The 16,410-nt window shown below is 31.6% G+C and overlaps 1 protein-coding gene across 1 annotated transcript; it reads right to left on the bottom strand.

Annotated features, from left to right (window-relative positions):
• Positions 1-2,947: 2,947 nt before the first annotated feature.
• On the bottom strand, positions 2,948-7,542 carry LOC107628472 (protein trichome birefringence-like 3). Its single transcript, XM_016331127.3, has 6 exons — positions 7,279-7,542; positions 6,252-6,492; positions 4,553-4,724; positions 4,087-4,286; positions 3,560-3,718; positions 2,948-3,477 (listed from the first exon to the last, which is right to left on the bottom strand). The coding sequence occupies exons 1-6, from the start codon at positions 7,445-7,447 to the stop codon at positions 3,147-3,149; spliced, it is 1,272 nt and encodes a 423-aa protein (XP_016186613.1). The 5' UTR covers positions 7,448-7,542; the 3' UTR covers positions 2,948-3,146.
• Between the last annotated feature and the right edge of the window lie 8,868 nt (positions 7,543-16,410).

Here is a 16,410-nt window from a genome sequence, read left to right as displayed (position 1 = left end):
ACAAAAAAGAAGCATAACAAATGTTATAGTTAACAGTAAAATTCAAATTATTTATATAATATCAATAATAATTCTTAGTTTATTTTTTGTGTCATTCTATATTAGAAGAAAGATGCTAATTATTATCGGAAAAACGAATAAAATTTGATGGTAATTAAGTTATTATCAGAAGAAATCGGACAGTATAAACCTCGGTAAATATTTACCGTCAATTTTTTTTTGTCCGTAACGAATTACCTAATCGAAAAACCATTTGTTTATCGGCAAATTTTTTCGACAATAATGTTGCCACCAAACCTACAACCTTAAATTAAATCCATTAAACTAGAATTAATAATCAGCCACATTCAACAATTCAATAATTAGGAAACATGAAACACTTTAAACCATTCAAACCTACAACCCAAAATTAAATCCACCAAACTAGAATCAATAATAAGACACTTTCAGCAATTCAATAATCATAAAACATGAAACACTTTAAACCATTCAAACCTACAACCCTAAATTAAATCCACTAAACTAGAATTAATAATCAGACACTTTCGACAATTCAATAATCAGGAAACATGAAACACTCTCATCATCCAAACCCACAACCCTAAATTAAATTCACTAAACTAGAATCAATAATCAAACACTTTCGGTAATTCAATAATCAGGAAATATAGAAAACTTAAAGTGATACTTATCTCGTACCGCCGTTAGGCCAAATTATCAACGGTACCATGGGAGGTGGTAGAAGGGTATTAGCTGCCTCACTTCCGTGAGAGAACTCCGGGGCCGCGGCTTTCGTCACTGGAGGCGGCGTCGCTGTGGCAATGCGATGCTGAGCGATTGGACAGCGACGCTGAGCGATTGGAGGCGACGTTGTCGCCGTAGACCGGGAGAACGTAGTTAGGGTTAGGGACCATGATAAACAACTAATCCGATAAACCGACAACCTCTGACGTCACCGGGGTGGTCGGAGTAGAGGGAGAGGATCCAGAATTCTCAGGGGTACCAGAAGAAACCCTCTCGACCATGACCACGTTGACGACCAATAGCCTGATCCGCAACACTTCTACCTGTTGTCATTTTTGCAAATATCATACCGATTAACAGAAATTCAAAATTACAAATCACCACCAAATTATAATAACACCAATGTAATTCTTTTAACTAATACCACAACATTAAGTTCAACATTTGAAATTTATTCCTAATATAAGTTCAAACACTAATTAAACATACAAAATTGACATAATTGAGTTAAAAAGGACCAGCTTAATTAATCTTGTAATATTAAATAAATGACTCAATCATGCAAAATCAAGATCGAATATCAATTGACATTCCCAATTTCAAATCTACAATCAACACCAGCAACAAATAATTCAAAACTAGTAACAACCAAGTATAATCCAAATAATCTGGCAATGAAATCTCAGTAAAACCAGCCGTAACACAGTGAATCAATATAATTCAGACAATTTTAGACTCCAACAATAATATTCAGCAATTCAGTTCAATAATCCAAACACTTTTTAACAATTTAAAACCCTAATAACCTAATCTAACCTATCATAACCACATAAAATTCACTAACAAAAAATTAAATCTAACTAAAACATAATACTAATTAATAACTAAAACCTAAACTAATAATAATTCTAACTAAAACAAAATATAAATTAGCAATGTGAGCAAAAACCTAGAGTGGTGAGCAAAACGAGCGAGACAGAGCTCGAACTAGAGTGGCTGAGAATGAGAAGGGGGGAGCTACCCGAGGCGGCACTTGGTAGATGGAGGCAGCAGTGAGCTCGAGGGGAGGTAAGGGCTGGAGCTTCGGTGGTCTCTGCAAGGGGAGGCAACAGCTCTGTGGTTGCCGCCGGCGATAGAAAAGATGGAACAGAGGTGGTGATAGTGACAGTGGGTGGCTGTTCGCGAGGCCTGGGTGCGACCAAAGAGAAAGAGAAGAAGAAGAAGAAGAAGAAGAAGAAGAAGAAGAAGAGCGGTGAATTGATGGCAACGGAGAGGGGCTGTGATGGTGGTGATTTCAGCAGCGACAAATGGTGGTGTTGGGGAGAGGAGAGGGGACGATTGAGTGAGAGAGAGAGAGAGTGAAATTCGAATGAGGGAGGAAGAGAGTTTGCGCTTTGAATTTACGGCCCAATTACCGTTGGATTTACTGTCGAAAAATCTGACGGTAAACCATTGCGGGTCACCAAAATGCAGTGTTTCACTAAGTGGGTTTACCATTGGATTTTTCCGACGATAAATCCGATCCTAAAGGACGTACCAATTTATTTGTTTCCCTCCGAATGTTATCAGCGAATTTACTATCGGAAACGTAAATCTGTCAGTAATTACTTAACCTTACAAATTCGATGCTGTTATCGTCGGTAAATTCGACAGTAAATTCGCCATTACTTGTCGATGCTAAATCTGACAGTACTCAATATTTTTCTTGTAGTGCTAGTGTGTATAAATATATAGCATATATTATTCATTTACTATTTACCTATCTTAAAAAAAATTGAAGTATACTTGAAACATATAAGAGATAAAATTAAAATTAAATATAAAATTATGAATAAGAATAAAAAAATGGGAAAGTATGAGGAGCCAATGGAATATTTATACAATGTGTACAATGGAGGTTTAGAGAATATTAGAGATATAATTATTAGTGTTACCTTTTCCCGTCAGCTGAACTTTTTGGAATGAGTGGTATCATGACATGGTATTACAACGTTAGATCCAAAAGGTCAAGAGTTTGATCCTTGGTACAAATAGTCCATTGTCTCCCTAGCAGGATCCATAAAAAATATACTATCCCTTTATTTATATTATTTTTTAACATGGCAAATTAGCAATAAAATTAAACTATAAGTCGGATTGGCTCATATATATGACAGGATATATCATATATGACAAAAGTAATTCAAAAGTCATTATCATAACCTTTCTTTGGTAACAAATCAATTTTTTTTGCAAATTAGGCATTTGTGATGAATATATATTTATATGACATAGACACCAACAAAGATAATTGTATGCGCTTTACATGAAAGACATCTTCATGTCAAAGAAAAGAAAAAACAAAATAAAGAAAAAAGGCATGGATCTTCTTAATTTTAGTCCACTAATATTACATGTATGTGTTATAGCATAGCCAAAAAGATTTGATTCCAAGTATCTGGAACTCCAGGCAAACACCAATGTATACAATCTGCATTTTTAGGGTTAGCTTTTTCCTCTTCATCTAACAATTTGCCACCTGTTTCCGTGTAAACTGAGGAATGGCCATCAATTCTATATTCTGATATTTGTGTTATGTTGATCACTGTCACTGGAACCTTCATTTTCTTCACAACACTTGCCACCACACTCATCATTCCCTTGTTGGAACCACTTCCCCAATGGTTCTTTTTCCTCACTGGCTTTGTCTCATTGAAGCATTTCACACCATCCTTGTGCCCCCATTCTTCGCTTCTGAAAACAAAATAAAATATATACTTTTTAATGACTAGTAACATGAAAAGTAGAGTTTATATTGTTAGATAGAAGAGATTACTTAGTGTGTGCAGGGGACATAGTTGTGAAGAAGACTCGAGTTTTGTTAGGATCAATAGTTGAGTCCACCCAATTGGCCCATGTCTTCAACCCTAATTTGTAAGCAATTGGTGTCTCCAATTCTTCATACCCTTCTTCTCCATTAGCAAATGAACCCCATCTGCAAATTTAATTAAGCTAAGATCTTACACACTGTGTATTGTTTCTCGTTAACTTCAGCCTTTAAGGTGTAAAATAATCTATGAATAATGTTTGGAAACAATAAAAAATTAGTTCAAATAGTTTAAAATTATCTTATTTAGTATTTTAAATAGTTTCAAATGAACCTCCGACACTTGTTTCAACTAATTCAAATTAGTTATTATTAAAATAATTATATAATTTTAAATATAATAAATATGTAATTACTAATTATGAATATTATACGTATAAAATTATAAATATTATATTATATAAGGTACGTTTAGATATTGTCTTTATGAATAATGTAAAGGGTTAAGTTGAAATTAAGTAAAGAGGAGTACTTACAATGCATTAACTCTTAGGCCACTCATCCACCAAACATAGGTGTTGAATACAAGAATATCAACCCCTGTCCAGTTTTTAGCTCTCTCTTGAATAGCATCAACTTTTATTATTCTCTTCTTTGGATCTCCAATTATGTGGATATCACTGTTGGACTCAACAAGGAATGGTGCCCAATAGAATTCAATTGTAGCATTATATTCCTATGCATGTCAACCACATTTATGAAAATTCATATGAAATTCAGGGACGAATACACTTATACAATTACGGGGACAAGTGTCTCTACTAAAATTTAAAAATATTTGAAGTAGTACATAAGAATTATGTATAATTACTCTCGATATATTATTAAAATTGACCTCACTATTTCTCTTATTTTATTTTATATTATATATATTTTGCCTTCCTATTAAAATTTTTTAGATCCGTCACTATTTCATGTTTCAGTGAGTGTATGAAGCAATACCTTGGCTTTAAAAACTGAATGAACACGACCTCGTTTCATAGATTTTTGCTTGCGAGGGATGATAGCTTGGACCAAACACACAAATGATTCCCATTGGTTTCTCTGCAGTGAATCTCCTACGAAAAGTAGCCTCTTGCCTTGAATCTTTTTCAGAGCCACCTCTGGATTAAATCTACCAAAATCTTCTTGTCAAATAAGTAGGATTCTAACAGTGGCGGAATTAGAAATTTTGTAACAGGGGACCAAACAAAAATAATATATAGTCCATTAAACAATTATATTTTAAGTTAGTAATTACATTTTATCTTATATAAAAGTTATTACCCAAAAATATATTTTAAAAATTTTGGTATCTTAAGATTTGTTCAACAATAATATTTCATAGAACTAAAATCATCGATAATTACAGTTGAAGTGAATTTTAGAATAATTTAATTTTTCATAGAATACTATTCAGTAGGCTAATTAATTAATAGGTTGCTCAATAATTTTAGATATTACTCACCGAATTTGAAATAAAAAAATTAGAATCTAATCCATCATATGTTCTCTTTACTCTCCTGAAAAATGAGTCAGTCGTTTTTAGTTTTGACATTTTTTAATCCTAGCCTAACAAAAATATATATAAACCTCTAAAAGACAATTATAAAATTAAAAATTAAAATACAAAAAGTAGAATATCAATTATACAAGGAACAACAAATACAAACACTTAAAAAAAATTCATGTTGAGTCTCATGTACAATATTAGACCAATATTTTTATTATTTAAGTCTCAATAAGTTTTTAGTTGATATTATTTTTAAATTATATACTACTTTTAAATAAATAGAAATTATTATGCCAAATATCAATCGATGTAAAATTTTATAATCATTGATAAAAGATTTTTTTGACACATTATACACCAATACACATACACATGTAGATATAAACATATAATTAAATAAATAATACTACTAGCTAATTTTTTTTTAGAAATTTAGGGAACTATGACCACTTTAGACCCCCTTGTTCTCGAGTTGGATTCTAAATATGTAACTTCATCACATTTTGTCTTTATAAATAAAGGTTAAATGTAGTTTGTCATTACTGGTTTATGAGTTTTTGACTATTAAAAAGATTTTTTTTTTGTTTAGTTTTTCATTACGGTATGTATATATGCACAAAGCAAGATTTAAATTCACAACACTTGTTTAAGCGGACGAATAAGCTAACTATTCGACCAATCAAAATTTATCAAATCTCTCATATATAATATTGCTTAATTTGAATAAAAATATGTTGCAAGTAAGTGTACAAATTATTAGTAATTGTCTTGAAATTACTTATTTTAAAAGTTTAACTATTTATTAAATAAAAGTACATAAATAATTATATACTAATATATCTCCTTATATAAAAGTTTATTTTCTAACATTCAAATATATACATGTAATAATGTTAGAGAATTAACATTTTTTCAGTTAATACCAGTCAATTTTTTAAAAATTATTTTGTTTGTACGTTATATTCTTAAATCTAATAATTTATACAAAAACTCTTTCTTTGTATAGAATGAAGATAAGGAGAATAAGATGAAATCAAACACTAAACTTTTTTTTTCCATAGAAACATTGATATTCTGTCACAAAATTAATTAATGTGAAAATTTAACCTTTTAGAAGAGATGAATTTGATGAAGGTTATAAGAGATTACCTTGGCAAGGTGCAATCCTCTGGCTGCCACTCCCAACGGAGGAAATCAGAATCTGGCCTTCCATTTTTGAAACAAGAATATTGTCTATCTATGTAGGGACAACTTGTGTCATTGTACAAAGCCTCTATTGATTTGTTAAACACCCATTTCCCATTTGCAACATTGCACTCCTCACCATCAAAATCAAACCTATCATCAATCCATGATGTATTTCCTAACACCTCCTCTGATTTTCTCTCATCTGTTATTGTATTCCAATAATAAAAAATCATTTGAGATATTGCAAATGCTAACTTTCAAATAATTAATTTTTATCAAACCAAGTAATAAAACTTCATTTTTATATTATAGCTTTTGATAAATATATTGCTGATTTTTTTTATAGTTTATTTCTGTTTTTGAAAATATATATACATTCATGATGTAACTATCGTTTTCATTCTCTTCAAACTTCAACTTAAAATTTCAAGTTCAAAGGGAAAAATCAGTGAGTAAGAAACTGGAAATCTCAAATTTTAAAATTTGAATAAAAATCTAACCGTCACCTTATTTTTTTTTTAAATTTAAATATCCTAGCCACACATGCAAATAAATAGAGATAGACCAATAAGTAAAAATGCATCTCTCTTAATCTTATTTTTCTATCTCCTTCTTTAAAAAAAATCGTATACAAATACATGGAAGAGCCAACACTATAAATTAATAAAGGAACTTAAAAAAATAGGAGTCCTATGTTTTTGTTTTATTATGTGCTTGACATGTATTATAATTTTCCTATTATTATTACTATAAAACTTTATTTTATCATTCTAATTACTACTATACATATAATACTTAATCTTTCCATCTCTAATATTATTATATATGGTATTTGATTTTTTTTTATGCACATACATATATATAATGAGGCTTTTTTCATCATTTTCATTTTTTCACATGCAAACTTTTAGTTTCAAATATATGTATGTATGAATATGATTGTGGAGAAATTAATATTGGCATTTGGGAAAGCTTTTCATGAACTTACTAGATTTTGCTTTGTTGTACTTCCTAGAACATGGTTTGAAGTTGAAGATGGATGTTCTTGAGGAAATGAGACTGAGCCTCTCAGCATACAAAGCAGCTACAAAGAAAAGAACACAAATTGTGGTGATAATGATTGGGCGAGGAAGCTTTCCTCTGATGTGGTGCTTCATTATTATTGATGAAGGGAGAAGAAGTACTGGATGAATTGAAGGGAGTGACAAAAAGCTTAGAAAGCGGTATGTAATAGCCAATTTGCAAAAGAAAAGGAAGAGTATAAATTAATAATGCACACCACAACAACAGAATGATTGGGACATTCTTTTTCAGAGAGAATTGAAGAAGAATTTTATTATTGGCTTTTTTTGAGTAGGAGTTAAGTTAAAGCATACTATGCTTAGCATAATAAATAAATATGCTAAATAATAATGCTAACTAATGGAGGTTATGGAAACATTTGATCTAACCACCACTGTTTTTTCTATTATATATATATATATTATTATTGTGTATCGTAGATCATATAACGAATATATGGAAGAAATATATATATATATTAGAAACCTAATACTTTATATATATTAATATTAGTCAATATTTTGGACGACCAACATCTTATTTTTTAGATATTACATATAAAAATATTTTTTGTTGACTAGGTATTGATCATAGGAAAAGTCTAGGGGACTAGCAATTTTGTTAAATTCTGGCCAGCATATGATCGGCAAAGAAAAGTGAGCCATTAGATGAAATTTCACACCCATCTCACACCATTAAAACCATCATTGATAACTATTTGATGGCTACAAATCACAAAGTTGCTGGCCCCTAGCATTTCTCAAAAATATATATATTTTAAAGGAATGCTAGGGGTCAGTAATTTTGGTATTTTGTAACTATTAATTGGCTATCAATAGTGTTTTTAATAGTGTGAGATTACAACTAATAGTGAGAGATCACTCACTTTTATTTTGATGGTTAAGTGCTGGTCAGAAAACACAAAAGTTGCTGATTTTCTATATTTTATTATAAGGTTCGTGAAGTGTTGAATCTCTCTAACAACCCCCACCGTACCCCCCTCCCCTCGATCTGTCCAAGATTGCATGAAAAATGTGGTCATGGCGGTAGATGTTTGTGATAGCATAGGAGACATTGTTCTTGTACTTCATTTCTTTCTACACAATCTTTAATCTCATCACCTTTTATTTAATTGTCCTTAGTTTTGATGTACATGGTCTCTTGTACGGCTGTACCATTGACACATTTCTTGCAGATAATTTGAATAATGCAAGTATAGCGAAAAGATGTTTTCCTTTCCTTTTCTTTTATTTATTTATTTTTAACTTTAAAAAGCTTGGTAAAGATAAATAAATGATTTTATGCGAATTTCTTTTAAATTTACGTATGGATGATATAGTAATATCCACTTTGCATTAAAATTCAACTTTTCATTTTTTTAAAATTTCATTTTATAGTTTTTTCCTCTAAAAAATTCATCTACGTTATAATTGATATCCTTAATAAGAAGAATTTTTTCTAAAAATAATTAAATTAAATTCAACATTTACAAATATATATTTGTTAAATTATTTATATTGTTGCACTCTAATACTTATTTCATTTACATTTGGTGCAAGATTTGTATATACATATATGTATAAATATTGAATTTAATTAATTTATTTAAAAAAATCGTATATAAGATTATAAGCTAAGTATTTTAAATGTATAACTTTTTTATTTTTATGACATAGATATTTCTACAACTACTTTTGCACAATGTTAAATTTGAATTTTTGGATGGTGAGAATTAGTGGCTCATGGTAATTCAGCTTGTTTATTATTTCAAAATCCAATTTATTTATTTATTTAGTGCACTTAGGTCATTGTCTTTTGTTTTTTAAGGAGCTTAGAGTTGTTCCTATTTCCCACCATTTTTCGACTTGTTTAGTGTGGCTTCCTTTCTATGCTAGATTTTCGAAGCTAAGTCAATATAAAAACTATAGAACTAGCTTATATAGTCTTTTTTTTTAAACAAAAAATGAAAAATAAATAACAATAGTAAGTTGTTTGTCACACTACTTTTTTTTTTCTCACATTATTATATACTTTCTAAAGTTTATTATGAAATGAGAGTGGCGAAAGAGATGTTCTATGACTTAATGTGCACTTCAACTGTGTCTAATGACAAAACAAACTATAACAAATTACATAAGTAGATGGTGATTGACATGGATTGAGTAACGATCCAAGAGAAAGACTAAGAGAAATCAGGCAGAGAAGCAAAGAGGGAAATAAATTAGGTGAATTTTCCTTTTATTTACTTATTATGTCTCTTTTTTTTTACTTAATGGTTGAGTTCTTATTTGACTCAAAATAGGTGAATATATGAAGAAAAATAGTCATAAAGACAATAGAAAAAAATATATATTTATCAGCAATGAATGAGAATTACTTTTATAAATAAATACTATGCCATCTGAAAATGTTAATAATCAATATATTTGATATAATAGGATTGCTTAAAATCCTAATATATAATAGAAGAACATAGTAACTAATTTAAATTAGTTTAGTCGTTTGTTTAGTTGTGTGTTTAAGTAAGTATAGAGAATTTAAATTTCGTTAATTCATTAAATAATGATAAATTCTTAAATAAAGTTTTGATTTATAACAGATTAATTATTAACTTATCATAATAAAGAATATCATGAAAAAAAAAAGAGAGAGGCATAGTCAATAATATATTTTAACATTTAGTTTAATTTATTTGTGTATTAACATAAAAGGGGATATGTCCCAGATAATGTGTATGTAAGGCAGTTATTAATTAATTCATAGTTTAATAATTACTCTTGTGTGTCTTATTTGAACTTGAGATGTTTGGGATTTGACTTCAAATTTTTTTCCTAATTAAATATATCAATATATAATTCCCAATTTAATATCACTTCAAAGAAAAGATTTGTATATATTATATAATAATCTTCTATTTTAAACTATTTTTTCATACAAATCTACTACACATCTAAATAATATTGTCATCCAAGTTTAGCTAAGTAGACTTAATACTAAAAAAAACTACTCTCATTAAAAAGAGAGTGATTATACGCGCACTTCTGACCAAGTCATTTACGCTCATTGTAAACCCCGTTAAATTAGTAAATAATTAGTCAATAAATTAATTTTTAATAAAAGAAGTAGAAATGTAAATATTATATTAAATTAGGATAGAGCTCGTCAAAATGAGAATTTTGACACTAATTTCAAAGAATTCGGTTCAAGATTGGACCGAACGGACTAGATCGGTCGAATCGGGCCCATGAGCCCAACCGGCCCAACACACTTAAATGAGACACGGTTTCTTCTTCCCCATTTCAGCAAGAATACGCTGAAAGCCATAAACAGGGGAGAAGAAGAAAAGAATCCCCAACCCTTACAGTAAATTTAAATCACTGTATCTTTTCCCTCCGAGCTCCGATCGCCGCACCGTTTGCAGCCACGCGACCAGCGCGTCGAGCTCTATGTTTCTACCGGAACAATTTCATAGGTAACTCACTTTATTGCTCTCAGCCTCTTCTTCCCCCAATTTTTGAAAATTACGTAGAGGTATTGAATTTCTTTACTTTTTTATGTTTCAGGATCCATTAGCTTGAGAAAAACGTTCACTCTTCCTTATACAAAGTTTGGGTAAGGTGAGGATACCATAAATCCTATTTAATTTACTGAATTTATGCCTTGGGTATTAAATTGGGTATATATGTGTTATGAATGTGTATTAGGTTGTGAATAAATAATTGGAGCTTGAAATTGTGAATATCAAAACTTGGAGGAAGTTGTTTTATTGGACTTTTGGGGGCTGTGTTTATTTTAGTAAGTTGCCTTGGATAATACGTGGAAAATTGGCTAAGGCATGGTTTAGGTTTCTTGCATTTAATATATAATGTTCTGTGAAAATTCAAGCTAGATGACCATAGGATAAGTTGGAATGCATGTGTATATTTATTGTTTAGTATTCTTGTTGAGAAACATGTTTGATTTGGTGCTTGTTGATTAATTGATGATTTGGTGAATTGTTAATTTGAGGTATGATAATTGTGGTGGTTGTTGTGATGAGGAGGAAGGGCATATTGTGTTATAAGCCTAGGATTTGTAAACTATGGTTTTTAGTTGGCTTTGGTTGATGGATTTGAATAATATATGTGTATTAATGTTGATTTGAAGTAGGTTTATTGTGGTGATGGTTGTGATGATGAGAAAGGGTAAATTGTATTGAAAAATGCAGGTTTGGTGATGAAAAGAATGGAGTTTTTGGATGAAAATGAGGTTTGGGAATTTTGCAAAATTTAGTTTTGGACCGAATTTCGGCGAGCTAAAATTTGGCTTTCGGACCCTCAATTTGTTTTCAACTTGTTTTAAATGAAAATTAGGTTCGTGAAGTTTATGCCATTCGAAGAACGGAAGAAAAACGATTTAAAACGATTAAGTTATGCACGTCAGAAGTTTTGGTGTGAAATATGTAATTATGCAGCTTTCTGGTTGATCTGATTTTTTTTTTTTTGGAAAAACATACGTCCACGCGTACGCATGGCATGGAATTTTTTACTGTGATTACGCAAGTGGTACGGTCCTATGCGTACGCATAGTGAGCCAGCATGCATGTCCACGCGTACGCATGGCCTGCACATACGCGTGACATGAAGTATTTACCTACGCGTACGCATGATAAGGGGATGCGCGCGCGAGCTGCCTTTTTACACTCCCATGCATACGCTTGAGCCACGTGTACGCGTGGCCTCTATTTCAGCAAACATGGTTTTGTGAGTTTTAAACCCTATTTCAGACTTCTAAACCTCTATTTTCATTCCTTTAGTCATAAATAATAGTATTAAACCTTATAATCAGATGAAGTTAGGAAATGGGGATAACTTAGAGGTAAAGTAAAGCTGAAAAAATGATGAATTGATTATGAAATATTATGGATGATCAAGTATGATACTTGGCTTGAATAATCAAACGATCTGAGATACAAGATTCCCTGGGTAAAGTACCGTGGCTTGCCACCACATGTACCAGGTCGAAAACTCGATACTCTATTGACCCTACGACGTAAGGGTGACCGGGCACTTATAAATTTCCAGGAATTTTTACCCCCATTGAGCAATATTATTTATTTGAGAAAAAGCTATGCATAGACTCTTGGGGATGCACGTCGAGGGACAGTCCAAGGGTTTAGCAAACCGAACTTGTCGGGTTGGCTTGATAACCGACAGACGAGTTTCATCAGCCATAGGACAGGCATGCATCATGTGCATATTACTTGAATTACTTGTTTGTGCTTTAACTGGGTGTGCCTAAGTGTACTTATTATATTAAATGTATATTTGTTACCTGCAGTACTTGTAACTTTCCTGTACTTACCTTTATCTTCTTATTTGTCTGTGATATGTTGTCAGAGATGGAGGTATGGAGGAAAGCCGGTAAGACTAGATTCAAGATTAAGTTAAGTTAGGCTTAGATACTCTTTGAAAACCATTTTTGATGGCTTCTGTTTAATACTTTAAGCTTTATAATCTGAGTGTCGGCGTTCTAGGATTGCCTCTGGCATTCCCAGGACCTTATATCTTATATGTGTGGCACCTTTACTATACTGAGAACCTCTAGTTCTCACCCCATACTATGTTGTAGTTTTTCAGATGCAGGTCGAGAGGCACCTCGTTAGGTGTCTAGACTTCTGAAGCGAAGTGGTTATCGGGTTATTTTGTTGTATGGTTATGTATATATATGTACTTAGTTTTCTATCTGCATGACTTGATCCTTTTGACCCTCTTAGAGGCTTATGGAGAGACAGGATTTTGTTTATGTAAATTTGGGTTTTGGATATGTATATATATGTGTATATATTCTCCGGCCAGCCTTGACTTCGCGGGCTGAGTTAGGAGCTTGTTATTTTGTATCTTTGGCCCTCTGTTCCTGTTTTTGTTACCTTATACTTAACAGCCATAGCTTTCTTAGTACGCAAGATAACTCGTTTTTTGAGCGTTGCGCTTCTATTTCGCGATTTTTATTTCATCTGTTCTTCAAGGCTCCTAGTATATTATAATCTTTCTGCTATTATATGTACACATTTTATTTTAGAGATCGTAATACCACACCACCTTTGTTTTACGGCTTAAGCGTAAAGCTCAGTGTGGTAGGGTGTTACACTCACAGGGCACTACAACAATTCCGACAGATAGCGGCGGTTAGGAGTGGGGCTGCAATCAGCCTTGTATTTAGTGGCGGTTTTCCTAGAACCGCCGCTATATGTAACGTCGGGTGAATTATCATTTTACATTTTGTGGTGGTTTTCTTCCAACCGCCGCAAAATGCGTATAACCACATATTCTAATGTTTTCTTTAGTAATAACCATCTGGGTATAATCTAGTTAAGTTAACACTACTATTTTAAACTACATATGTTTAAATCATTGTTACTTAAACTCGTAACACTTTTTCTAGATTCGTTTTACGTAAAAAAGTTCACAAGTTACATAAGCTATATATGTTAACTTAGGTGAACAAATTTACCAATAAGATTTCCTCGTTTACTTTATTGTCATTTAAATTTGCATTCAAATATAAATGTAAAAGAAGAAAATAAAGTTATAGTCTAAATTTATAAAGTTAAAATAAAGTTCTAACGAGTATAAATTAAAGTTACTCCTCTTTGAAGTTATGCCTTACTAAACCTAAATCAAGAAACACTAAAAGTAGATAAACATGTAAAATTGCGACCCAAATCATTAAATTAAGAGAATCAACGTAACTTTTGTAATAAAAGATCAAAATTTCTCTTCAACATCGTATTGACCTGGCGAAAAATACTCTGTCAAGAATCTATGGGCTTCACATTTTACAGGATCTGATATTTTATCTCCATACCATGGCTTTTTATTCAGATTAAAGCACATTTTCTTAACATGTATATCATCTTCTCTTTGTTGGTCTTCTAAAGTTTGATTATCTTCTTTCGGAACCTTATTGAGATCAAACTGCATGGATCTGTCAATTTCAACAGAGAAGATATCATCTAAATTGTCTTCTGAATCAAACTATTTTCCATCTAGACTGTCAAGAATTATTTCTCCAGAATATTCAGGTAATATTGAAAATATCAACATGCATACAACAAAATAAGTATACCCAGAAGAAACTGAGAACTCCCAAATCATTAGATACTGACTTGGAAAAAAAATGAACGACAATATGCTAAGACAATTTTAAAATTAAACGCAAAATTTCAACAATTACCATCTCCCTTGTTGGTAGTTTAGGTAAATTTCTTAGACAGAAGCTCTGTAGCGAATGTTGTGCTTGCAGAGGATGATGAAAAGTCCTCAGTTTTTATTTGTCCTGTTCCACCGTCATGTTATATTCACTAATGTTTAAAAAACGTAACACTATTGGAATTGATATTGAATATTAGATATCAAGATTATCAAAACTGCAACATTAAGAAAAACAACAACTAAAACAACATTAAAGATTTAACATAAACTAACTTTTAACGAAAAAAATCGTTGAAAAAAACGAAAAATCTGCTTTTTACTCATGAAAATTTACAATACAATAAATACTTAACTGTAAATAAAAAATACACAAGTTTTTTGTAACCAAGGAAAACAACGTACAACGTTGAATTTATTTAGCTTAGTTCATGACACAAAGATCTTTTTTAAATTACATTAAAATTCTTTATATAAGTAATTACGCGACATCATCGAAATTCTCTAAAGCATTTTCTATGGGGTCTTCTATATCTTCCTCCCTTGTCAATTGTAAATCTCCAATGTCACCTTGCGCTGACATGTTCAACCTTGGCTGTGGAGAAAAACCAACTTCAGCTTCTTCATTCTCTTCTCCTATGTCATACAAATCTCATGGTTTCACATGAACAACAACACTCCATTCCTTAGCTACTTCATCATCCACATAGTATACAAGCTGAGCTTCTGATGCCAATATGTACGGTTCATCTTCTTCTCGATCACCAGCATGTATCGAACGACAGAAATTAACGCTAGTAAGCCCCAAATGGTCTTGTTTGATGCCTCTACTGATAGTGGTATCAGCCCAAACACATTTGAATAATACCATTGTGAAATAACAGCTATAATTCAATTCAATTATGTCCACAATTTTTTTATAATACGGAATACTACCAACAATCACTCTATTATCACGCATGCTTGCATAACTTCTTGTATCAGATGATACATATACTCCACTATTTTGAATTTTTAGCCCGTCTTCCTTTGTGATAGCTCTAAACTTGTACCTGTTAACGTTGTACGCCTCAAAACATCTTGCCTGAATCATGGGACCGCACGCAAGCAACTTCATTTCTTTTGAATGAAGCATACTTTCTATTGGAACCTGGAACCACATAACATTCTTGCTTTATATTAAAATCGGATTTCATAAAGTACTAATTCTAGGCTGAAAACACATTGGTCAAGTTAATATTCTATCAACCCCATGCTTGAACCACTGAGAAAATTCCGCATGTACAACACTGTCTATCTTAGATTGCGACCTTGTTTGAGCTCGTAAGCTTCGCTTTATCTTTTTCCTAAATGTACTTTATGAGAGAAAAGAAAATTAGTCCAACTAATCACTGGGAGAAAAGAGTTATATTGGTGTTTTAAAAATACATGTGTATACTAACTTAACAAACGGAACCACAGCATCGTAGTTGACTAGCACATGACGATGTGCTTGATGTTTTTCCATTGGAGTGAGTTCAAAATGCGAAACAACCCCTAATGTCTTTCCAATAGCTGGGAACATAGTTTCTCCTAAATTATGTGTAACATCAACGCGTTGATCATCAACTCGCCCTGATCGGTTGATTCCAGTCTCAATATTATCTAAATATCTAGAACATAAAGTTAGGATTTCCTCAGATAAATAGCCTTCTGCAATTGAGCCTTCTAGTTGTGCCCTATTACAAACATATTGCTTCAAACTTCCTAGAAACCTTTTATATTAATACAACATAACGCTCAGTATATACACAATTAATTCAACTGATTGTATTAAAGGGTTTATCAGCAAGCTAACCTTTCTATTGGATACATCCATCGATAATGTA

This window comes from Arachis ipaensis, chromosome B2 (genome assembly GCF_059453495.1).
Source record: "Arachis ipaensis isolate K30076 ecotype BB chromosome B2, ASM5945349v1, whole genome shotgun sequence".
Classification (NCBI taxonomy): Eukaryota; Viridiplantae; Streptophyta; class Magnoliopsida; order Fabales; family Fabaceae; genus Arachis; species Arachis ipaensis.
This window is presented reverse-complemented; position numbering and strand designations above follow the sequence as displayed.

Excerpts from the sequence above, each read along its gene's own strand:
- LOC107628472 (XM_016331127.3), bottom strand. The coding sequence starts at position 7,447 with ATGAAGCACCACATCAGAGGAAAGCTTCCTCGCCCAATCATTATCACC. Across the intron at positions 6,493-7,278 it reads GTACAACAAAGCAAAATCTA|ATGAGAGAAAATCAGAGGAG; the intron begins GTAAGTTCATGA and ends ATACAATAACAG. Across the intron at positions 4,287-4,552 it reads ATTCAGTTTTTAAAGCCAAG|GAATATAATGCTACAATTGA; the intron begins GTATTGCTTCAT and ends TGACATGCATAG.